We start from the raw sequence: 25,369 nt of genomic DNA, 5'->3' as shown, positions 1-25,369 counted from the left end.
CTTCTCTCTTTCTTTCTAGAACTGTCTACTACATGGGCTACAGGCAGGTGTATACCACGGAGACCCGGACCGTGCTCAGGTGCTGCCGAGGGTGGACGCAGCAGCCCGGCGAGCAGGGCTGCCTCTCGGGTGAGTGCCGCCTGCGCCTCCCTGCCCTCCCCTCCACCTCCACCGCAGATGACCCAGTAGAGTCATGAATCTGCGCCCGGCCTGGTGGGGATCGCCCTTCCACGGCAACACGAGCGACGCAGGGGCCACTCGCTCAGCAACGCCACTTGCCAAAGGCTGCAAAAGCAACCTCAGCCGAGGCTGGCAGAGCTGTGGAAAGAGAGCTGGGGCCGGGTGGGGTCAGTCCACTTTGCTGGCTCTTCCAGAGGTCGGGAGCCTGCCATTGGTAGGGTGTCTGAGGGTATCCTGGGGGCACGCATTGGTGTCTGTGGGTTCATGTACCCCTGAGCCTAGTTCGGGGTTCACCTGCCACACCACGCTCACCCCCGGCTCCCTGAGTCCCTCTCCCTGCCCCGTTTCCCTATACCATGTTCTCCCAAGGCCAATCTGGGCCGGGTGGCAGGCCTCAGCCTCCGTGGGTGCGAGGGAGCCGCTCCTTCCTCTCTCTGTATGTAACCAGCACAATTCGAGAGGCCCGTGCGGCATACAGCCTAACCCGGGCAGGTGCTGGGGTGCTGGGGCTCGGAGGTGCGGGCCCAGGACTGGAATTGGGTGGTCTGAGCTGAGTGGGCGGCTCTCAAGCCTCTGGTTTGTGAAAGGACTGGGATTCACAGCTACAGAGGTGTTTGGGAAGAGTTTCAGGCATGGGGACAGGAGTCCCGCAGGTGCAGCTGCCTGGGCAAAGGGGTCAGTGTCCCCCGCTGGGAGGGGTCGGCACAGAGGTCGTGGGACCCTGTCCCATAAAGCCGGCCTCCGCTAAAACATTGAGGTGGCATCCTGCCAGTGAGGGACAACATTGAGGCGGCATCCTGCCAGTGAGGGACAGGCTGTGCCATGGAGTGCGGCAGAGAGTCACGCACTCCCCACATTTCTATTTTTATTTTTTACTTTTTATGTTTATTTATTTATTTATTTAATTTTATTTTTTTGAGAAGGAGTCTCGCTCTGTCGCCCAGGCTGGAGTGCTGTGGCCAGATCTCAGCTCACTGCAAGCTCCGCCTCCCGGGTTCCCGCCATTCTCCTGCCTCAGCCTCCCGAGTAGCTGGGACTACAGGCGCCCGCCACCTCGCCTGGCTAGTTTTTTAATTTTTTTAGTAGAGACGGGGTTTCACCGTGTTAGCCAGGATGGTCTCGATCTCCTGACCTCGAGATCTGCCCGTCTCGGCCTCCCAAAGTGCTGGGATTACAGGCTTGAGCCACCGCGCCCGGCCTTATGTTTACTTTTTAGAGGCAGCGTCTCACTCTGTCAACCAGGCTGGAGTGCAGTGGCACCATCACAGCTCACTGTAGCCTCAAAATCCTGAGATCAAGCAATCCTCCCAGCTTAGCCTCCCAAGTAGCTGAGACTGCAGGTGAGCACCACCACGCTGAATAGTTACTGTATTTTTTGTAGAGACAGGGTCTCACCATGTCGCCCAGGCTGGTCTTGAGCTCCTACGCTCAAGCAATCTTTCCACCTCGGCCTTCCAAAGTGCTGGGATTACAGGTGTGAGCCGCCATGTCCGGCCAACACTCCCCACATCGAGGGTTAACGGGCAGCGGGCTCCCCCGGACTCCGGTGACAGGAACAGAACCCAGCTGTAGGGGTCTTTATGGCAGGTAGTTGCCTGGAGCCGCAGGGGCTCTTCTCACACAGGAAGCGTGCAGACTGCAAACCAGGGCTGAGGTTGCCCGTCCTGGCTTGAGCTCCGGCAGGAAAAGGGGAAGAGAAGGGATGATGGCCGTGTTTTTCCATTAGAGGAAGTGGATAATTCTCTCCAGGAAGGGAGGAGAGTAACAAGGAAGAAGGAGGCGACGGGGCCTCTGCTGGCAGCAGGGAGGGGGTTGCTGGCCAGGCGCCCCTTGCAGGGGGTCCCAGCCTCCACCGTCACTGATGGCGCCTGAGCTGTGCCCTGTTTCTCTGCTCCTGTCGTCTGGGAGGAACAAAGGGGTCTTTTTAGTGGGGAGGGGGCAGACATCAAAGCCAAGGAAGGCTCTCCTGAGTTTCCACTCTGAGGCAGGGATTCTGGGGCCTGCCCAAGGGGATTCTAATAATGGGGCGAAACAACAGGCAGCTTGGAGCAGGGCGGGGGCGGGGAGGGGAAGAGGGGCTGCTAGCCCGAGTCCCCAGGGTTTACGGGGGGAGAGCGGGCTTTTTGCTCCCAGGGGGGACTTGAAGGCCCAGTTGCATGGATGGCTGGGGCGGGGCTGGGGGTGTCCCTGGGCCTGGGGTCCTAGGTGGGGCAGGGGCGGAGAGCCCGGGCAGGGAAGGCAACTGCAGGTAGACGTGTGCGTGGCCGTGTTCCCCCGATGCCGTCCCCTCTGAGCCCCGAGCTGGGCTCTGGCTATCCTCGTGTACACCTTGTATTCACCGCCATCAGCAGTGATCATCTCAGAGTCAGGCTCGAGGGCAGGGGCCGGGCCAGTCCCCTGAGGCTGCTTCAGCCTCTACCTGCTGTGGGGACGTCAGGGTCTCGATGGTCCCAGCAGGGCTTAGTGAGTGTGCCCATCTCCATCACCAGCCTGGCCCAAGGTGAGCTTTGGGCCTGTCCTGCCAGCTCCGTCTGCCTGTGCTGTGGCCAGGCCCTAGGCCGCCATCCGCATATGGGACCCAGGGGCCTTAGGAGAACATGGTGGCTCTGCCCTGGCTGGGCTCTGCTGGCTGGAGTGGGGTGGGGGGTGTCTTGGCTGAGACCCTCACCAGGCCAGCCCGGGCTGGGCTGGGTGGAGGAGCTGGGCTGAGGCCGGGGGCGGGGGGCAGGGGAGGGTGGGGGTCCTGGTTGTCATGTCGGCGGGGTCCCCACACGGATCCTGGACTTGAGCTTTTCTTATTGTTTTTAAAAATTCGTTTTTAGCGCAGGATTTGCTTGTTTGTGTGTTTTGCTTTTATTTGCTTTTTTCATGGCCCCGGGAAGCCCTGTGATCTCCTTCTCCGGCCGCTCTGTTCACCCCCACGGCTGGGTCCCAGCAAGTGAGGGGGGCGGTGGGTGGGTGGGAGTCAGTGTTTACAGGGGCTATGCCTGAGCCCCAAGGGTTGGAGGGGTGCTGCCTGGCGTGTCCCGTGCTAGCCACGGAGTCATTTGTTTATTTGGTCACTCAATTGTTTGCTGGGTTTTGGCTCAGCTGCTGCCGAGTACTGGGGGTTCGAGGACCCTGGCAGCGGGTGCTCAGCCATGTGGAGCCCATGGCTGGGAGGCTGACCGTGAGCAGATGCTTCTCATGTGGCCAGGGTGTGACGAGGCCTGCAGAAGTGAGGATGGGCAAATGAGGGCCAGCGGGGGTCTAGGGGGTGGTGCTGGGGACTGCAGGAGTGTCTGGGGGGCAGCCTGGGAGCCTGGAACGTCAGAGAGGGAGCAGTGAGTCAGGGTCAGTGGGAGGCCTGGCCAAGGCTTTTTGGACCTCCCCCACCACGAGGCCTCCAGTCCAGGCAGGGAAGCCTGTAGGCCCTTCCTCAAGCTGCCCCTCTCAGGGGAGTGGGCTGCACGCCGGGACCCGCAGGCCTAGGGGCACCATGCCAGCCTCTCTCTGGACCGGCTGCTCTCCCAGGGCCACTGTGTGAGGTGGTTGGGCCGGCTAGGGCTGGGGGCTTCTCTGCATCCCACAGGAGCGCCCTGGCAGGGCAGAATGGGTGGCCTCGGGGAGCCTGGCCTGGCCTAAGCCAGCATGTGGAGCAAGTGTTTGTTGATGGGCTGGATGCCGATGCCCGTCCAGGCAGCCGAGAGTGGAAAACATGGCTCAGTCCTGGGCTCAGTTCCCCCAGGTACCTGGTGAGCTCTGAGACCTGGTAGCAGCTCCCACCAGCCCCCTCGCTGGAGGCCCCATCAGGCCTCGAGTTCCAGGACGTGGGTGTGACAACGTCCACCTGAAAACCTGGGATTAAATGAGTCACTTCATGTGGAGCCTTTGTTTGGTGCCTGTATACAGTAAGCGCTCAAGCAATGCCAGCTCTTGTTCTTAGAGGAGGAGGCCTGGGTGAAGCCTGCTTGGCCTATGGTGACTCCTGTTAGCAGCAGTGACCGTGGCAGTGGCACACATGGTGATTGGGCACCTCGGTCACGGCATCACTTGGCCAAGGGCTTGGGTGCAGGGGCTTGTGGGCAGGGCTCTCTGGTGACGGAGCCCAGGGCCTTACCCGCTGCTCGGTGGTTCTGGGACGTCTCTTCCCGCCTCCCCATGCTCAGCTGAGGCTCTGCCTTCCTGCCCCGGGTGAGCCGAGAGTTTCCGACACCACGTTCCAGCTCTGTTGTGCGCTTCCCATCTCTGCCGGCTCATGCAAGGAGGGCAGGGCGCAGCTGCTGGCGGGGTCAGGGGCTTGTGTTGGGTGGGAGTCTCAGGGTCCCTGCAGGTGCCAAAGCCCCTCAGCCCCTGGGAGGCTCTCCCTCTGTGGGGTCAGCTGAGATCACACATGGCTGCTCACGGTCTCCCCAGTCAGTGTGCCTGTGGGCATTGGGGCCACACCCAACCAGGGTCCTCCCTGCTCCCCAGCCCAGGGCACCGCTGTCCTTGAGAGCCGGAGGATGGCAGTGGGGTGCACGCCCCCGTGCAGGACAGATGCTCACTCTTTAGAGGGCCCTGTGGGTCAGGGCTTGGCTCTGCCTCTGCCTTCCCTTTTCTCACCCTTTGCCCCTTCCTCGTTTCTTTGTCCCCCTCCAGCCCCTGCTGGCAGGGGAAGGACAGGGGAGGCCCCTGAGCCGATGTCTCCCCACCCCCAGTCAGTGTGAGATTTCCTTGCTTCCGTGTGACCTGGACACCCGGCCATGGAGGACAATGTCAGGACCTGGGAGCCCTGCCGTGTTTGTGTAGGAGCGAGGAGTAGGCTAACGCCCGTGAGAGACTGGCCGGAAGCTGCTAATCGTGTTATGATTTCCCTGAGAGCCACTTACTTAGTGCCGGGTGGGGTGGCCGGGCCTCATGACCGGGGCTTCCCAAGCCCATGAGGCCCTGCAGAGCCTGTGGCCCGGGTACAGTGGGGTTCGGAACTACTTCTCTTGCTGGGGGGTGTCCTTCCTGCTCAGGGATTCTCTGAATTCTGCTTTTATCATGGTCCAGTGCCAGATTTTTCCCAGACCCTGACAATGTTTCAGCCGGAGTCCCCCTGGTCCTGGCAGCACCAGTTACCTTGGGCACCCCTCCTCCAAGCCGGGCTCCCAGGTGGGCAGAGTGGCAGATGAGTGCCAGCCTGGAGCAGCTGACTCGCCGGTCCTTCCACGTGTGCACCCTGAGATGGAACTGTGGAGGAATGGGGCCCAGGAAGACCCTGCTGCAGCCCCCCTATCCCCCGCAACTCTTCGTATGGGTTGTGCTGGCCTGGCCTGGGGGAAGGGGAGGCCACTGGATGGAGAGGCAGGGCCTCGGCGTGGAGCTAGGAGCTGCACCAGCTCCGTGCGCTGTGACAGGCACTGGGAAGGGATTCTGTGTTCCAGTAAGCGCTTCCTAAACCAGAGTTCAGCAGACTTCTTTTTTTGCAGGAATTCTCAGAGCCTTTAATATGTGAATGTGCTCTGTGGATTCCTGAGACAGACTATACAGGCTTTTCCAAACTAATTGCACCTTGAATCTAGAGGCTGTCTTAGAAAGGAAAAATAAAGAAGCCACAAAGTCACAGAGATAAAACAGTACCCTAAAGTCTGTGTTGAACAGGGCTGATGCAGGCAATCTGCTTGACACACGGTCATGGAGGCCTGGCAGCGGCTGGCATGGTGCTTAGGACCCAGAGGGTAGCAGTGAGCAGAAACCTGCACCTGCCCTGACCTCCTGGGGCTCCTGTCCTTGCAGGGGACATGCAGGAAAGGATGAAGCTGCCATGAGAAATGCTATGGAGAAAAGCGAGGCAGGAGGAAGGGGCAGAGGGTAGGGTGAACTACGGTTCACTCCATAGTCAGAGCCCAGTGGTGCTGGCTTGGATAGGGGTCCAGGAAGGCTCCTCTGTCCAGGTGGTGGTGGTCTGCTGATGTGAGGGGTGGGCCTTGCACATGCCTGGGAAGAGATCCCAGAACAGGGAATAGAAGGTGCGGGGTCCTGAGGCAGGATCTTGTGTCTGGAGCAAATGGGACGGGCGTGGGGTTGGGGGGTGGGCGCGCAGATATGAGCTCCTGGGGCTGCCGCAGCAAGGGACCACAAGCCAAGTGCTGAAACAACGTGAATGTCCTCTCTCTCAGTTCCGAAGGAGAGAAGCCTCAGATCAAGGTGTCAGTAAGGCCGTGCCCACTCCTGTGGCTCTGGGGGAGGGTCCTTCCTATCTCTTCCAGCCGCCGTGGTGTTCCGTGGTTGTAGACGCCTCATTCCCCGCTCTGCCTCCGTCTCTACGTGGTCGTCTCCCCTCTGTGTGTCTCTGGGGCCTTTTGTGTAGGCCGTAGGGCCCACCCTAATCCAGCAGGGCCTCATCTCAGTCGTGGTATTCTTCACATCTGCAAAGATCCCATTTCCAAGCAGGGTCACATTTGGAGGTCACAGGAGGGCAGGAATATTTGGGGGACAGGGTTCCCCCCACCACAGGGTCATAGGCCTGGGGCCTTCATGAGGGCAGGAGCAAGGTCTGTGCAAAGGAGAGGCTGGGCCTGCTGTGCGGGGGCAGAGGTGGGAGTGAGGGCTGCTTCATGGTGGCCCTAGTGAGAGGTGACAGGGCTGAGTTCGGGGGGTCAGGAGGGCGGAGAGAAGGGGTGGGATTCTGGATTTGCAGATGGAGCAGGAACTGAGTCTAGAGGGTTCGGACCTGGCTCTGCCTCTGCGAAGGCTGGGACTGCAGGACCTTGGAGCCCCTCTCTGTGCCCAGCCTCCCTGGCCCTCGACTCTGGGGCAGACCCCCAGGCACCCACGGCCCAGGGAGGTTGCCTTAGTGCGACTACCCAGAGCTTCTCTCCAGGCTGTCCCACCCCCTCCTGGCCACTCCTGTCGACTCCTGTCACCTCCTGGCCACTCCTGTCTCCTCCTGTCCCCTCCTGTCTCCTCCTGGCCACTCCTGTCCCCTCCTGTCCCCTCCTGTCTCCTCCTGGCCACTCCTGTCCCCTCCTGTCTCCTCCTGGCCACTCCTGTCCCCTCCTGGCCCCTCCTGTCCCCTCCTGTCCACTCCTGGCCACTCCTGGCCACTCCTGTCCCCTCCTGGCCACTCCTGTCCGCTCCTAGCCCCTTGCTACCTGGGGGATGCTGGGCTGTCCAGGGAGGACAAACATATTCTCAGGAAATCCACGGCCAGTGCAGGCTTTGACTCTGTAGGGAGGTGTTGTGATGGTTTGTCTCATGAGCAGTGCAGGCTCAGAGATAACCAGGTCCACGCACGATCGTGTCTTCCACAATGTCAGACTTTATTGATGCTGTTTCTATCACAGAGGCCGTGAGCTCCATGGAGTTCCCGAGGAGGCGGTTCTCCTTCGTGCTTCCGGTTTACCCTGTAGTCAGAGCCACAGGCACACAGGCTCCCGCCACTCCACACGCCGGTCAACATTGCAAACTATATATCGTAGTGTACTTATTATATAAATGCTATAGACTAAACATTTCACAACAAACAAAGTCACATTGAACACTGGGAGAAAAAGAGATAGGAGAAAGGGTTAACGGGAGAAAAGACAAAAAAAAGACAGAACAAAGACAAAAAGCATCTCCTGGCCCGGCGCGGTGGCTCAAGCCTGTAATCCCAGCACTTTGGGAGGCCGAGACGGGCGGATCATGAGGTCAGGAGATCGAGACCATCCTGGCTAACACGGTGAAACCCCGTCTCTACTAAAAAATACAAAAAACTAGCCGGGCAAAGTGGCGGATGCCTGTAGTCCCAGCTACTCGGGAGGCTGAGGCAGGAGAATGGCGTGAACCCGAGAGGAGGAGCTTGCAGTGAGCTGAGATCCGGCCACTGCACTCCAGCCTGGGTGACAGGGCAAGACTCCGTCTCAAAAAAAAAAAAAAAAAAAAGCATCTCCTAGTCTGGCCCTGGTGGCCTCCGTGGGCCTTGCAAGGGACTCGGATATGGCAGAGACTGCGGGGCAGATGCTGACTTCTTTCCACGAGGACAGCCCTTTTCAGCAGCTGAAGGCCTGCTCGTGTTATGACCACGGAGTCCTCAGTGAGGCCTGAGAGTGGAGCGTGCTTGTTTGTGTTACATGCAGTCTTTATTTTTAAAATTTGTTTATTAAGCAAAAGGCATCTTGTCCTTGTTGGCAAAGTGCCCTGTGAAATGTGAAATAGAGTCTGACTCTTAAGATGGAGTTATTTATGTCAAGGGTGCTATATACGGCTTGTGTTGTTGCAGAAACCCGGGACAGGGTTGGTGCCCTTCCCCCTTGTACACAGGTGGAGTTGGCAGAATCGATGGGGGTCCAGGCCACTGGATACTGCCCTGGATCTGGGCTCTGGTGCACCTGCGACCTTGGCACCTACAGTCGGGGGTGCCCAGGGTGAGGCCTGGGCTTGGGGTCCCGTGTCCAGCTGTTGGACCATCAGGCCGGCGGGCCCTGCAGTCTATCTCCCCTCCTTGGTTGTCCGGGCCCCACGGCCACTGCCCACCTGGTTGGCTGGGCCTGCTGGGAAGGGGCTGCAGGGCCCTCTGTGGACCCCGGGCCGCCCTCTGCTTTCCTGCCTCTGCCGTTTTCTTTTCCTTTTGCATTCTGGCCGCATGCCAGCCCTCAGTCCCAGCGTGGGAATCGGCGGAGCTGATGCCCCAGGCTCTGGGCTCCCTTTTCCTCCATGTGGACACAGCACAGGCTTCACAAATGGCCTGGCAGGACCTGCTGTCCCACTGTGACCCCCACCCATGCTCCACAAATGGCCCGGCGGGACCTGCTGTCCCATTGTGACCTCCCCCCACACCCCAGGTCTCTCCTCCTGTGCAGTGGCATCCAGACTCACGGACCCCTGTGCCAGGCACACGTTTGCATCTGGACCCGCCGCCCACCAGATGAAATCACTTATGCACCGCCTTGCACATATTGGCGTGCACACACACACACACACACATGCATGTGAACACACATTTGTGAGCACCTAGTCACGGTCATGCCCAGACATGCTCACTCGAGCGTGCATAAGGCCACACGCCACATACATGCTTATGTGCAGACATATGCTCACACACCATGCTCAGTCATATGCACAGGACATGTGTCCTCACTCACACACAGGACATGTGTCCTCACACCCACACACAGGACATGTGTCCTCACAACCACACAGAGGACATGTGTCACACCCACACACAGGACACATGTCACACCCACACACAGGACATGGGTCACACCCAGACACAGGACATATTTCTTCACTCACACTCACACACAGGACATGCATCACTCACACCTACAGACAGGACATGTGTCCTCACACACACACAAAATGTGTCACACCCACACACAGGACATGTGTCCTCACTCACACTCATATACAGGACATATGTCACAGCCACACATGGGACATGTGTCCTCCCTCACACCCACACACAGGACATGTGTCCTCCCTCACACCCACACACTGGACATGTGTCACTCACACCCACACACAGGACATGTGTCCTCCCTCACACCCACACACAGGACATGTGTCACTCACACCCACACACAGGACATGTGACATTCACACCCACACACAGGACGTGTGTCACTCACACCTACACACAGGACACGTCATTCACACCCACACACAGGACATGTGTCACACCCACACAGAGGATGTGTGTCACTCACACCTACACACGCTCCCATTCATGGCTGCAGCTCCATCCTCACACGTAGCCCAGAACTTCCTTCTCTTTCCCTCTTCAGCATAAGACCTGCCCTGTAGGGTGGTGGGTGGGGAGCCCCGTGACGCCTTAGAGTCCCCAGGCATCTCCGGGCTGGGAGCCCCATCCAGGGGGTGTGCAGGTGCTGAGGGCAGCGGCCTTACCGCCCGCCCATGCCTCCCCGGTGCTCAGGGGCAGAGACCTACCCTGGATTCTGTGGTTACCATCTCAGATGCAGGCCTGGGGACTGCTCGGTGTCCTCAACAGAAGGGGCAGGAGTCCCTGATCCTCGGCTTCATCCCCGTTCCCTGGAGGGCTCTGCTGGTGCGTGGTGAGGGGACGTGGGCCTGCCCTCTGGTGCAGGGGGAGCACAGGCCATGAGGCACAGAGGTGGTGCCAGTCACCAGTGTCCGGAGTGACCCTTAGTGGCAGCCAGAGATCCTCCTTCTGGAAGGTTCTGGGTGCACTGCCCCTACTCCAGCGATCATCTTTGGAGAGCTGGGCTGGTGGGCGAGGAAGGATAGGACGGCTTGATCCGCCTGGTGGTCACCCCAACTTCCCATAAGATGGCTGGGTTGTTCAAGGGACAGGAAGAAAAGTTGCCAAGGGCTCTGGCCAAGCGGCAGCTCCAGAGAAGTAGCTCAAGGTCTTCACCTGCAGGAACTGAGCCCCTGGAGGGGAATCCAGTCCCCTTTCCACAGTTAACCCGATTCCAGAAATGAGCTGCAGCCACTGCAAGAGGTGTTTGCTTGTGGTTCAGTTCAATGTGAGAAAGTGGGGGTTGTTAAAGAGGCTACAGACATGGACATGCCGCCATGCACTCCCCAAACCTGCCATCCTGTGCCGGTGGCACCCCGGATGCCTCTAAGGGCCCTCCCAACCTTTGGTCTAGGAATTTGAGGTAGACCTGCCCAATTTCACCCCAAAGTAGACACCTGGGAAGCTGGGCAGCCGGCAAATGGCCACGGTCTTCACTGCCAGTTCCCATTCTTTGAATGAGGGAGAGGTGTGGCCCTTGACGGCTTTGGAGGCCGGGCTGCTGCATTGTCAGGTGGCTGTGCATCGTCAGGTGGCTGTGCATTGTCAGCACATGCTGCAGTGGGGAGGGGATGTGGACGGCTTGGGGATGTCTACCAGGAGCACCTGCTCTCCATTTGGAGCACTGCTTTGTGCATCTTTGTTTTAGGGCCTCCTGGTGTTTTTCCACCCTTGGGAGGGAGCAATGCCTTGTGCAGCCCTCCTCCTCCATCCCCTTGTGCCCTCCCTTTCCCCAAGGAGCATCCACAGGTCCCTCTCACACCCGGCTGGCCTGGCCATGCGGTGGTTTGTTCATTCATTCACTCCTTCATCAACAAGCTTGCCGGCACACCTGCGTGTCGGAGCTGGGTGGGTGACGGTGATCAAGATGGAGTTCAGGGCTGCTCTCAGGGAGCCCGGGGCCTGGCATGGGAAGTGAGTTGTCACCCCAACTGAATGCCTAATCATGGTTGAGAGGCACTAAAGGGGGCAAGAGCGGGGCGCTGTGGGCCCTGATTTGGAGACGGGGCTTAGGGAGCCTCCCTGTGGAAGTGACATTTGGGGAAAAGAAGGGTTGTCCATGCAGAGAGCAGCTTGTTCATGGGAGAACCCCAAGTAGGGAGAGCTGAGTCTGGGGGGAGGCCAGGAGTTGCACGGGGATCGGATAGGGAGGATCTGGGGACCGCGGGTTTTGTGCCAAGTCAATGGAAAGCAAATGAAGGGTTTTGCAACCGGGGGACCAAGATCTGAGTTGTATTCTAAAAAGTCACTACGGCAGTGAGGTAGAGAATGGAAACTGAGTGAGCAGGAGAAGCTGGGGCCAGCTAAGAGGCGTCTGCGGAGGGCAGGAGATGACGGTGGCCTTGGTGTCATGGTGGAGAGGAGGTGGAGAGACGTGGGTGTGTTCAAGGTACCCTGAGGGTGGACCCAACTGGACTGGCTTTGAACAGGATGTGGGTGAATGATCCAGTGTGTACGGTGCTATCTCCCAGACCCCTGGTCTGAGCCGCTAGGTGAGCTGCTAGAAGGATTCGCTGTGTACTCATCCGAGTGACTGGCCCAGGGTCCAGGGAGCATCTTGTGGCCGTGCCCTTCCAGCCTGGGACAGACGTTAATCATTGGTCTCCGTGTCCTCTTTCTAGCCCAGGATGGAGACCAGTGATTAATGTCTGCCCTGGACACTGAAGAGAGGGCAGCGGCTGCCCCGGGCCTGGTGTCCTGCTGGGTGCACATGTGGTAGGGTCCGTGTGCGCCCCTTTCCGCCGGCAGAGAGTCAGCTCTGCCTGCCTGAGACAGAGTCTTCAGCCGGGGCAGCGGCCACTTTGGATCTGGCTGCGATTTTCAGAAGCACACTCCTTTTCCCCTTTGTTTCGGATTTAGGCAGATGCTTCCTGGGGGAGCAGGGAGGGAGGGAAGGGTGTGGAGTTTAGAGGAGGGACACAGGGTGGTGGGCATGGGCTCCAGGAGAGGGGCCCTGAGAACAGCAGGGTGGGGTCCAGCCTGTGGGAAACAGAGTGGGAGCGGGGAGGCAGTGAGTGGCTGCTTTTCCCCGGGCTCAGAGATCCGGGCAGGTCCTGCCTTCCATCCTTCAGCAGAGCCCGGGGAGGGCAGCGTCCTAGGGGTAGACTCCGGGCCGGCACCTGCTCCCCACCCAAGGGTGACTGGTCTTGGCTGTTTGGGGCTGGAGGTCTTCAGGACGAGGAAAACCGGAACCTGCGTGGTGGGAGCTAAACACAGCTGGTTTGCTCTTGCAGCTGCGCGTGTCAGCAGGCTTCAGGCCTCACACCTGGGACACGGATGTTTCCTATTGCTGGGCCCCAGGCTGGTCCCCTGTCCCTGGGGAATTTCCTGGGCTGCTTCCAGGGTCATGGCAACTTCCATCCGGCTTCCCTGCAGCCCCCCGGCCCCCACCCTGTCGAGTTCGGACACATCCTCCAGCTGCACGTGTTTGGCTGGAGGGAAGAGGCTGGTGGGGCCTGGATGTGGCCAGATGCGTGTGAGGGCCCAGGCGGGGAGGGGATGCCCCCATGCCCGGGGCAGCGGTGGTGGCCGTGATTGCAGGAGGCGTGGGAGGAAGAAGCTTTCACAGGGACCCGTGTTTCTCTGTGCCAGTCCAGACCCAGGCCCGGTCGTCCTGATCCCAAGTCCAGGTTTGGGTGCTGGCCTTGGGCACATCTGTAAATGGGACGGCCACACAGGCCCTGAAGCCCGAGCCAGTCATGGCTCACTCTGTGGTCCAGGCCAGGTAATGAAGTCTCTGAGCCTTGGTTTCCCCACCGGGCACAGCCCCTGGTCTGGGGCTGCTTAGATGATGAGTGGCCAACTGTCCTCCTTCCTCTCAGCTGACCTGGCCCGTGCCTGGGAATCCTGGGAGCCCTGGCGCAGCCACCGCAGGGCCCACCTGGCTAGAGCTTCCCTCCCGACTCCTGGCACGGGGGCCATGAGTGACACACAAACTCACTGAGCCCACAGGTCGCACAGGCTCTGGGTGGGGCAGGGAGTCCCAGGTCACTGCCCTGACCATGCAGTCACCCAGCGAGCACCCCTCAGGAGTGAGCGCAGCCCACGCACCTTGGCCTTGCCCTCCTGAGTAGTAACGTGCAGGGTAGGGGTTGCCCGGTGAAGGAACTTGGTACTGGAGTCCCTGGGGGGCACCTGGTCCAGCCTGGAGGGCACCTGCTGTGGAGGGGGCAGCGAGGCAGTGTGGGACTGCCAGTAATGGGGCTGCCTGCCACGCCGCACGGCACCCCCCTCTCTCCAGAGCCCCCACCTGGCCTCTCAGGTCCAGCTGTGGCCTCCTCCACCCTCACACCCTGGCCTTGCTTTCCCCAGGGAGCCCCAGGGCAGCTGCTATCAACACTTGGCTCCCCACCTGCTAGGACCTTACCTCGTCCCCTCCCTGGGGTCCGACTGGCCTGGGCCGGGGCCACCCCTCCCTGAGAATGGGGCCAACCTAGTAGGTTCTACTATCAGGGTCTTGAGGGGGGTCCTCAGCCAGCCCTTGTAGCTGTGCAGTGCTGACCACTGGGCAGCCCACCCCTCCCCACTGCACCCCCACCTTCCCTCCCCCACCCCTCCCCAGCCCCCACTCCCTGCGCACCTTCCCCAGGAAATGCCCTTGGCTCCTCCCCATCTAGGTGAAGTGAGTTAGGGCTTTACTGCACTCTAGAGGGGTTCCGCCTAACCCCAACTGCATGTAGCCATGGCTGGGAGTTGGGGGACACTGCAGCCACCATTGGTGGCTGGGCAATGTGTGACCCAGGACAGAGAGAACAGGGCTGGGGACCTGGCAGGCTGGGTGGGCTGCCTGCCCGAGAGACCCTGAGGCCTCACCTGCCCCTGCCTCGCCCCTCCTTGCCCGTCTCACTGATTTGCGCCTTCCCTCCGCAGCTGAATGCAGTGCCGGCTTCTGTTTTCACGGTGGCCGTTGTGCGCCAGGCTCAGCCCAGCCGTGCCACTGTCCCTCTGGCTTCCAGGGACCCCGCTGTCAGTATGGTGAGTGGAGCCCCAGGGGCACCAAGGCCCTGGTCATGGCCAGCCTGTGGGCGAGGGGCGGAGATGTGTCGGCCACTGGCTGTCCCCAGCACAGCTGTGTAGGGCACACCCTGAGTGAACGGGCATTCTTCTGAGGACATTCTGCAATCCCTCCACCAGTTCCCTGCAGCCCCTCTGAGGGTGTTGAGGGGAGGGGTGACCCCGAGAGAGCCCCCTCAGTGGATGGTGCTGGAGCATATCATCTTGGCGCCCACCACGCCAGCCCTGCTGTTTATAAAAGGGGACGCTGGCCCCCTGGAAAGGCAGAGGGTGGCCAGGTCCCAGGGTCTCCAGCTGTGCTGCCACCTTGCCGAACTGTGGTTGTCCTCAGTGTTACAAGATGGGGGACACCCGGGGGTCCTAGCCAAAGCGACTGGTTGAGTAACCGCAGCACAGCCTAGACAGGATTCCCTCACAGGCCCCAAAGACCAGGTTGAAGCAGAGCTGGCAGTGGGGAGATGCTTGCAGGGAGTGGGGATGGGCTGAAAGCAAGCCATCGGGGTGACGGGATTTCTGTAAAGAAAAGCGTGCGCCAATGTGGGGAAAAGCGGCAAAGCCTCGTCCCGATTCCTTTGGGCCATGGGCAGCGGGAGTCTTCCCTTCCTCTGTGGCTTCCTGCTCTGTCCCGGGTTGCTTCATCCTAGCCTCACGCAGCCTGAGCCATAGCTGTCCTGATGGCATGAAACACTCCCAGTGGCCCTGGGGCTTTGGGACTGCTTGTGTGGTGGCCACCGGGGCTCCATGCCAGGCAGATGCCAGGGCAGAGTGAGAGATATGCTCCAGCGCCCAGGCAGACAGTGGGGGAGACTCGAGGAAATCAGAGGAATCAAGAGGTCCCCACGTTTGTGAAGGGCACCTCTGCCCACTCCACGTTCCGCTGGGGGCCGGGCTGAGGAGGGGTTCTCGAGAGGTGCTGGTCTCCCCAGAGTTTGGAGCTGGGTGCCAGCAGCCTGGGGCGTTGGTCATTGTTGGAAAGTTGGACGGTTGGTGCTGGAGGGTTTATTGAATGTCCTCTGTTAGCTGGGACGGCCCCTGCCGAGTCACCGCGAGTGCCTGTTGCTTCCTGGATGCTGGGCGGCTGGGAGGGCTGCTGCCCCGGCCGGGGACTGAGACCCGGCTGTCTCATGTGGACGAAAGGGCCCCCCCGGGTCCCCTGCCCTGTCACTGCCCTGCGACATCCAGGCTGCAGGCCTTGGCCAGGCCTCCCTGTGGTCAGAGGTGACCCGTCCCAGCTCCGAGGGCAGATGGGGGTCCACACAGGATGGAGTGGGCTCCGACTGTCACGTTTGGCCTCTTGAGAACTGTAATTATGGCCACTGGTAGGAGTTGAGAAACACCCCGAGGGCCTTTCCGTCTCATTTGTCTAATCTTTTGGCGTGTGCGTCGCTTCATTTCGGTTTCACACGGAAATACCAGGGCTGACTGGGCTGGCTGGGGAGGTTTCCGGGACAGGGCTGTGGCTCACTGGTCAGCCAAGCAGAGCCTCCAGTGGTCTCTGTTCCTAGCGGAGGGCGAGGAGGAGGTGGCCTTGGGGGGTGACTTTTCCTGGCCGTGTCCTCTGGGAGGGGATGGAGGACACCTGACCTGCCCCCTCAGGGCTGGCCTCCTGCCCACCGTCAGTCCCCTCCTTCCACCTCATCTTTGTCAGGAGGCTGCTCGGAGCCCCGTGGTCCGTGAGACCCTGACACGCGGCCCCCGGGGCACCAGCAGGCACAGGGTTTGTAGGAGGCTCACTGGGGGCTGCACACCCCGTGGGGGAACTCGGCGTCTCGTGGGGGCAGGGTGCACTCAGGTGCCCTGTGCCCCACCAGCCTCTTGGCTCTGACTTCTGCGTCACAGACTCTCACGGCGCCTGGGCGCCAGGCTCAGCCTCCAGAGCAGCAGCCCCATGCACCGGTCACCGTGGGAATGCACCGATCACCGTGGGAATGCACCGCAGAGCAGGGAGGCTGGAGGCCGGGAGCTCCCTCCTGGCTCCCAGCCACTCTCTTCCTGTGTCACCTCATCAACTCCACACTTCATTTGCTTCCTGAAAGAGGAAACCAAGGTTGGGGAGACCCGGCAGCTGCTGGTGCTCAGCTCGCAAGTGGCCTAGCTGGGGCTGAAGCCAGGTCTGTCTGAGGGAGTGCCATGTACTCCCTTCTGGCCATGCTGCCACCTGGTGCAGGGACAAGCCTTGGTTCTGGGGGAGCCGCTGAGATTTGCTTTGGAGAAGAGGGGAGCAGGGTCCCCGGCAGGGCAGGAGCGTCCCTACCTGTGGCTGGCTTGTGGCCCTTGGGTAGTGGGCCTCCTGGGAGAGTGGCCAGTTAGGGCAGACGTGGCCTTCACAGGGGGCAGTTGACAAGCTGGAGGGTGGCTGCCTGGCGTCCTCCCTGGTCACTCTGTCTCGGAAGAAGGGGAGGGTGTGGAGGCCGGGTGTGCAAAGCCGAGGGTACAGGGCTGAATTATGCAGGGTCGAACTGTGTAGGGTGAAGTGTGCGGGGCTGAATTATGCAGGCCTGGGCATTCAGGATGGAGTGCGTAGAGCTGGGTGTGCAGGGCCAGGCCTGCAGGGTTGAATTGTACAGGGCCAGGTGTGCAGGGGTGGAATGTGCAGGGCTGGGCATGCAGGGTGGAGTGTGCAGGGCTGAGTGTGTAGGCCAGGTGTGCAGGGCCAGGTGTGCAGGACCAGGTGTGAGGGGGTGCTGCCTGCAGGTGTAGCCCCTGCCCTTAGCACTCCCACCTAGACCTCTCACCATCACCTTCCTGTCCCTCCTCCACTCTGGGTCTGGACACTGTAGACCTGAGCTCAAACACAGTTGGGAATATTTAACTAACCCCCCAATTATAATTGATTCTAGTTTTGAAAATAAAAGCCATATTTTCTGGTTCCCCCAAATTATTTCATTTGAACAACGGAGTCGGGGAGGGAGACAGGAACTCTCTGGGCAGCTACGGAGGGCGGTTGTGGGAAGGAGCCCTCCCCACTCCCCACAGCCCCAGCTCTCCCTCCTTGGCCCAGACGGGGTCAAGTCTCGGGTGTACAGCAGGCGGGTGCTTTGCAGCAGTTTCGCTGAGGCCCTGAGAGCCTTTCCACAGAAGCAGCGGGAGCTGTGGGAGCACAAAGCGGGCCTGTCTGCCCCGAAGGTGGAGGGCCTGGCCTGGGCCAGGGCCTGCAGTGAAATCTTCCCTGGCCCAGTGCAGGCCTCAGTGCAGTCAGAGTCAGGGCCAGCTGCTCACTTTGTCCAGGGCTGGCTTTGGTATTCCCCAGGCCTGTGCCTGTGTGACCACTCCACCTCTCGGACCCCGGTCCCCCTTCTGTTCAGCAGGGAGGAGATTTGGCAATGTTTTGTGCAGGTTGCGAGAGTCCATGTAGGTGAGGCCCAGAGTGGGCCTGGCAGAAAGGTTGGGAAGTGGGGGTCGTGGCAGGGACCACCATTGCAATGGCTCAGGTGCAGACTTTGTCCCCAGCTGGTATGGTTCGGCTGTGTCCCCACCCAAATCTCACCTTGTATCTCCCATAATTGCCACGGGTCATTGGTTCGGCTGTGTCCCCACCCAAATCTCACCTTGTATCTCCCATAATTGCCACGGGTCATGGAAGGAACCCGGTGGGAGGTGGTTGAATCATGGGGGCAGGTCTTTCCCGTGCTGTTTTTGTGATAGTGAGTAAGTCTCATGAGATCTGATGGTTTTATAAGGGGGAGTTTCCCCGCACAAGCTCTCTCTCTCGGCCTGCTGCCGTCCATGCAAGACGTGACTTACTCTTCCTTAACTTCTGCCATGATTGTGAGGCCTCCCCAGCCACGTGGAACCGTGCGTCCATTAAACCTCTTTCTTTTGTAAATTGCCCAGTCTTGGATGTGTCTTTACCAGCAGTTGGACAACGGACTAATACCCTGGCTCTTGGGTTAACTATACACTGAGCACCCAGCTGCCATGTGGAGTCTCCCGGAGTGGTCCAGGGTTCGGAAGACCCCCCAGGACTGCCAGTATCCTTGCCCTGTGGGTCTGCAAAGGAGGGAGGGAGACTCTAAGGACCTCCTCCCCTGTCCCTGGGAAGGCTTTGGGGTCCCATCAGAGCATCAGTTTCATCAGACCAACCAGGAACAATTTTCACAGCCAAAAACCTGGCCTCGTCCTGCCTTTGCACCCGGGTCCCACCTGTGTGTGCTGCTCTGGCAAGCGTGGGTGGACGCCCCACCCCTTCCCCAACACCCACTGGTGACCTGGGCTTGGCACGGAATCTGTAATGAAAAGACCAGCAAGAAAAAGTTACTGAGGACAAATGACCTCCTAATAGATGTCTTTTGTACCATACAAGGTGACAGAAATCTCTACAAATCTACTAATCTCTTGATCTGGTCTCAGCTGACCTCATGGGACAAGGGCAGGCTCTGAGAAATGAGGCCTGGGTCACCTCTAGGTACTTTCTTGGTTCAAGAACCTTTGGCTCAGGCCAGGCGTGGTGGCTCACACCTGTAATCCCAGTACTTCGGGAGGCCGAGGCAGGCGTATCGCTTGAGCCCAGGAGTTCAAGACCAGCCTGAGCAACATGGTGAAACCCCGTCTCTACCGAAAATACAAAAATTAGCCAGGCGTGGTGGTGGGCACCTCTAATCCCAGATACTTAGGAGGCTGAGGCAGGAGGATTGATTGAACCTGGGAGGTGGAGGTTGCAGTGAGCCAAGATTGCGCCCGATTGCGCCACTGGACTCCAGCGTAGGCAACAGAGCAAGACCCTGTCTCAATCAATCAATCAATCAATCAATCAATCAATGTCTTTGGCTCTGATTCCCTTCTGGGCCTCAGTTTCCCCCCATCAAAGGGGCAGGTCAGACGGGTCTCTGGCACCACCACACTAGAGTGTTGCCACCCTCACTCCTGGGTCCAGGTGAGTGGTCAGGGCTCCAGCGATGCCCAGCAGAGGCTTGGCTGCCTCAAGGACTTCCTGGAGGAGGTGGGCCTGTGGGCTGGGGAAGGGTTGGGAGGTGCAATTTGTTCTGGACAAGTTTCCAGATGGGAGAGAGACAGGAGCTGAGGAGCATAGTGGAGGAGGAGAAAGTCATTTTGGCCCTGAGATACAGGGTAGGGAACGAGGGACGCATCAGCCAAGCTTCTAGAGGGTCCTCGGCCTCTCTCGGTGAGATGGAGCCAGGCATTGCTGGGGGCTGGCTGGCAGGTGCTCCCAGGTACCTGCTGTGTGCCTGCCGAGCCGGGAGAGACGTCAGTGGTCCTGCCTGGACCCTCAGCACCCAGGCCCACTCTGAGTCCTGCACCTTCGAAGGAACCTTAGTTTCCCCACCTTGAGCAGGAGGCCCTCAGTGGGGGTCTCTCGGGTGTGGGCTGGAGGTGGCTCTGGCAGCTGTTGGGGCCCTGAGGCTATGCCAGGAAGCAGAGCCCTGGAGAAGCTGGGGTGGCCAGGGCTGGGTGGGGTCCTGAGCCTGTTTAGCCCTTGGCATTGGCTCGGGCGACTTTCTAAACTGGGATCATTGATTAATGGAGAGGAAGCGGCCCTCCCCACTGCCCTTCAATGCTGCCCACTGTGTCTGAGGGTGGGAGTCTGACCCCTCGCCCGAGCTCCAGATGCCACCCAGGGCTGCTCTTGGCGACCAGCCATGGCCAGGCCTGGGAGCTGCCGCTGCTGGCCTCGGACTCTGCGCCCCAGGGGGTGGTGGGAGGGGAGGAAGGGGCTCCTGGAAGGGTGGGCTCCAGGGCAGGGATGTTCTTTTCACAGCCTCTCTCCATGTTGTGCACGGCCTGGCTGGAGCTGGAGCTGGGGCTGGGGCTGTCTCTGGTCATGCTCCCTGCCATGGGACCCTGTCCAGAGGCCTGCAGCCTGCAGCAGCCCCAGCCTGGGCTGATTCCTGGGGAGGCATCTCGTCTTTGTCCTGTGGACGTGGCCTTGGGTTAACTTGACCCTGGTCCTGGGCTGTGGTTCCAGGCTCCCCGCACTGGTTCCCATGCTTACCTTTAGGTGCAGCCAAGCAGAAGGTTTCCATCTGGGCCTGGAGCTGGCTTAGCCAGGAGGCCACCCTGGGGGAGGCTTTTTGTGTCTGGTGTGAGAAATGATCCCAGCATGCCCTGGGAGGACTAGGGGTTACCTGGCGGGGGGATCCAGCACACCCGGAGGACCCAGCAAACCTGGGGGAACCCAGCACACCAGGGAGGACCCAGCACACCAGGGAGAACCCAGCACACCCGGGAGAACCCAGCACACCCGGGAGGACCCAGCACACCAGGAAGGACCCAGCACACCCGGGAGGACCCAGCACACCCGGGAGGACCCAGCACACCTGGGAGGACCCAGCACACCCAGGAAGGACCAGCACACCCAGGAAGGACTCAGCACACCCAGGAGGACCCAGCACACCAGGAAGGACTCAGCACACCAGGAAGGACCCAGCACACCCAGGAAGGACCCAGCACACCCGGGAGGACCCAGCACACCCGGGAGGACCCAGCACACCCAGGAAGGACTCAGCACACCCAGGAGGACTCAGCACACCAGGAAGGACCCAGCACACCCAGGAGGATCCAGCACACCCAGAAAGGACTCAGCACACCCAGGAGGACCCAGCACACCTGAGGAGAACCCAGCACACCCAGGAGGACCCAGCACACCCAGGAGGACCCAGCACACCTGGGAGGACCCAGCACACCCAGGAGGACCCAGCACACCTGAGGAGAACCCAGCACATCCAGGAAGGACCAGCACACCCAGGAGGACCCAGCACACCAGGGAGGACTCAGCACACCCAGGAGGACCCAGCACACCAGGGAGGACCCAGCACACCCAGGAGGACCCAGCACACCCAGGAGAACCCAGCACACCAGGGAGAACCCAGCACACCAGGGAGGACCCAGCACACCCAGGAAGGACCAGCACACCCAGGAGGACCAGCATACTAGGAAATGACCCAGCATAGGCAGGAAGGACCCAGCACACTTTGGGGGAGGATCCAGCACCCTTGGGGCGGACCCAGCGTGTCGGGGGAGACCCCCTCACCCAGGATCCTTGCTCCCTGGCCTTTGGGGCAGGGAGGACCCAGCATCCTTGGAGAGAACCCAGCCTGTCTGGGGGGACCTCCTCAGCCAGGAACCTTGCTCTCTGGTCTTTGGGGCAGGCTGGCCTTGGTCTTGGCGTTTTCCTGCTCTCTGCTCGGGGGTGGGAGTCCTCTGAGAGCAAGACCAGGCTTCTGGCCTCCATGGTGGGGTCGTGTCCTTTGAGCGCCGGACACCGGACCGCTGGGCCGGGAGATGCCTCACTGACGCCCGCCCTGCCTGCCGTGCCTGCCCTGCCTGTGGCTGCCCTGGGTTCCAGGCTTGGAGGAGCACTCTGGTTTCTGGGCCATCAGAAAACCCAGCCGCCGGCCATGGCGGTCCTCTCTCTGTGGGATGGCCCAGGGCTGCCCCTGGTCCCCCAGACCCTCTCTCTGTGTCCTGCTCCCCAGGCTGATGGATGCCTATGCCCACAGTTAATGGGGTCCCTGGAGGCCCCCAAGGAATATGGAGGTGTCGACCGTGAAGACAAGCCGGTGCTGAGCCGGCTCAGAGTAGGAGGTAGGGCTGTGGTGTGTGTGTCCCTGTGTGTCACAGCCTCCCTGGGGCCCTGTCCCTGGGGATTGGTGGAGGGCGGAGACTGGGTGGCCCTGGGGATGGGTGGAGGGAGGGCTGAGCCTCTGCCGTGTGAATGGGGAGGATGACTAGCCTCCTGGGCAGGCTCAGTGCCTGGTACCAGGCTGGGCGGTGGAGGGGACAGGATAAGCTGCTGCCAGGCCAGTTGTGGGCTTCACACCCTGCAGGCAGTGAGGACCTGGCGCAGGGGCAGCCTCCTGTCCTCTCATTCCCAGGCCCGCATGGTCTTTCTTGGAGTGAGGTTGGTGGTGCGGTGGTCGTCCGCTGGGCAGGGCTGGAGCAGGTGTGCCCCAGTGGGTAGACAGAGCACCTGGCACCTGGGCCGGAAGATACCTCCTTCACTCTCGCCCTGTCTGGCCGCTCTCGGGTCCCAGGCTTTAAGGAGCTCTGCCTAGTTGCTGGGTAATCAGAAAACCCCATGCCCAGCGGCCCGCCTGGCTATCCTTTCCCTGTGGCCTCCGGCTTTTCCACACCCCTTTAACTGCACTGAGCCCCTGGAAATCCCCTGAGTCCCGCTTCCCTGTGGGAGCCAGTGCCTGCCGGGCTGCCCCTTCCGCCTGCAGGGGGTTGAGCGGGCGGGGCAGATGCCTGACTTTGGCTTCTCTGGCCTCAGTCCCTGCGTGACAGTTGGCTGGGACAGGTGTGGCCCCTCCAGGACCATCTTGCTATGCTCAGGCCGGGCCACCTCCTGGACAGGACAGCCAGGGAGACTGAGACCACCTGCAGAATCCACCCTGTCTTCCAAAGGGCTGACTCTGGGCAGGGGATTCCTGTTTGCCCAGTGAATTGTTTAATTACCAGGTTTGCTCTTCCCATCCCCTGCCACCCACAAAAGGGCCTCTGTCTTTATCCTGGGATAACGCTATCCTCCCTGGCCTTGGCCCTGTGCACAGTGGGACTGTGTGGCCTCTCCCAGGCTGGTTTCACAGACGGGGTGGTCTTTTAATGTCATGATTACAGCAGGAGACATTAAGAGGCAGACCCTCCCAGGCACTGCAGGGCGGGGGGCTCTGTGGGCCCCCCCCACTGCCCCCGTACTGCCTGGTGAGTGGGCACCTCAAGTCTCCCTGCCCATAGCACGGACGGCTGTCCAGACAGCTGCCGAGCCCAGTGGCAGGCCACTCTGACACTGTTCAGAGGATGATCAGGCCTCTCGGCTCCCTGTGCCTGCTGCAGACTGGAGACCCTGTGGCCCCCCAGTCTCCTGGGTGGTCTTCTTGGACAGCTCTTCCCACCAGCTGGGTGCATCAGGGACCTTCAGCCTCCAGGATCCTTTGAGTCCCCTGCTCCCTGCCTCAGCCATCCTGTCCCATCCAGACCCCCTGGACTTCAGGGCAGCACTGGGGCTGGCCGCAGCATCCGGGTGTGGGGCTGTGCCTGTTCCGTTTCACAGATGGGGATACTGAGCCCCTGGCAGTTCTTGAGTTGCTTGGAGTCAGTGGTGGACTTGGTATTGGCTTTTGCCCCTTGACCACCTGCCCAGGGCAAGGCTTAGGTCCTTTGGGGGCCCCGGCTGAGGGGCAGCTGGGTGGTGTCTGGGCACTGGTGTGGCCTGGGTGCCCTGCGCTGGGTCCCAGAGACTGTCCCTGCCTCTTTGGGTCCTGCATCGTTGAAGGAGCCTCTGTTTCCCCTACCTGAACAGGGGGCTGGTGTTGGGGGTGTCTCGGGGGTGGGCTGGAGGTGGCTTTGGCGGATGGAGTCGGCTGCAGGAGCTCCCTCCAGGAGTGTCCAGGGCTGTGGGTTGTTCCCGGGCCTCTGGCAGACCCGTACCGGGCAGCTGCCAGCTGAGTGAAGCCAGGCTCTGCCCACTCACCCGGAAACTGAGTGCCCAGCCTGACAGCTCTCATGGGCCACACTGAGGGTTTGCATGTTCTCTTCTGGGTGGAGAGGCTGGGCCAAGCTGCGTGGAGCTGGGGTGCAGACCTACGCCCTGTGAACACGCTCTGCAGGCCCTTGCGGGCTCAGGCGGTGTCTGGCTGGTGGAGGGAGCAAAGGGGCAAACCCCACCCACAGGGCTTCTGTAAAGTGCAGAGGACACAGGTGTCCCCTGCGGTGCTCACGGCCCATCTGCTGATGTGGAGAAACCCACCGTCAGGAGGGGCTAAAGGGCTGGCTGGCAAGGTCACAGGGCACTGGCTGGCATCCAGGGCAGGGCATGGGGGCAACAGAAGTGGCTTGAAGAGGCCAGGCAGGGGACGGCGTGTGGGTGTCCTTGCATTTGGGGGCTCTCAGCCTGAACACTGGGGAGAGCTGCTTGGGGTGCAGGTGATGGGCCCCCGTCCTGAAGAAAGTGGTTGCATGCTGGGATTCCTGAGGAGCCTGGCGGGCTGAGCTGCTGCCTGAGCCTCACTGTCCTGCTGTAGCCAAGGGGGTGGCCTCGGACCACTACTGAAGTCCTCATACCCCTGCCATGTTCCTGGAGGCCGGAGCCCTCAGGGGCCTTGGTTTTTACCCAAGCACAGAGTGGGTGCGCTGAGGGCTGAGGCCCAGAGTGTCTATGACACGTTCATGGCAGGTCCTGCACACCGTACCTGCTCATCACTCCAGGAATCTCTGGGAGCCTCTGCACCCCAGGCCCTGGCTGCGGTAAACATGTTGACGAGTCAAATTGCAGCCTGTGGCTGAGCTGCGGAGGAGACTGGGTGCAAATTCCTGGGCAGTTCCTGCAGACGATCCTGCACTCCAGGCCTCCCAGGCGTTTATGGGACGGGTTCTGCCTTCTCACCGGCTGGGCCCCGTGGCTGGGCCTGTCCCACAGCCTGGCAGTACCTGTGAGACCCTTGGGAATGAAGGGTCCAGGGTGGTGGGCAGCAGCCTGGGGGAGCCCAAGGCTGGTTTCTGGGCTCCTGGCAGGTCTCAGCCTCCTAAGGGAGGAAAGAGGGGAGGGGCTCCTACATCGAGGTCCTGCCATGAAGGTGTCATAGAAACACAGGCCTGTCCTGCCTGCACCAGGTCCCGGAGGGCAGGTTGGTGGAGGGCTGTCTCCTTCGAGGTCCCTGCAGCCTCTCAGCTTGCCTCTGGCTGGACAATCCCGGCCTGCAGGGTGACGCTGTGTCACAGGTGCTCATAAGGACCGAGGGCCCATGGTGTGATGGCCAAGGAGCTGGGCCCCGGCAACCGGGACCTGTGGTCAGAGCCTCCCCTTGCAGGACTGCGCAGTGCTGGCTGGCAGGTGGCTTGTCCTGGGAGAGCCTCGCAGGGGCCATGTCCATGCTGGGGGTGCAGGAGGGATCCCTGCCACACTCAGTCCACGTGCAGTCAATAAACACGCAGGGTCCGCAGTCCCCGCCTGACCTCTGGCAGTGCCGGTCCACTGAGAGCCCCGCTTTGGGGAGCTATGCCCGAGACAGG

General features: G+C 60.8%; 1 protein-coding gene across 1 annotated transcript in view; it reads left to right on the top strand.

Annotated features, from left to right (window-relative positions):
- Positions 1-25,369, top strand: part of MEGF6 (multiple EGF like domains 6) — a 121,185-nt gene that overhangs the window by 16,568 nt on the left and 79,248 nt on the right. The window contains exons 3-4 of the mRNA XM_025362444.1: positions 20-129; positions 14,258-14,362. Coding sequence (XP_025218229.1) covers positions 20-129; positions 14,258-14,362 — 215 coding nt within the window. The remainder of the gene's footprint in view (positions 1-19; positions 130-14,257; positions 14,363-25,369) is intronic.

The sequence above is a fragment of the Theropithecus gelada genome, chromosome 1 (genome assembly GCF_003255815.1).
Source record: "Theropithecus gelada isolate Dixy chromosome 1, Tgel_1.0, whole genome shotgun sequence".
In the NCBI taxonomy this organism is placed as follows: domain Eukaryota; kingdom Metazoa; phylum Chordata; class Mammalia; order Primates; family Cercopithecidae; genus Theropithecus; species Theropithecus gelada.
Note: the sequence above shows the minus strand (reverse complement) of the source record. Positions and strands in the feature narration are given on the sequence as shown.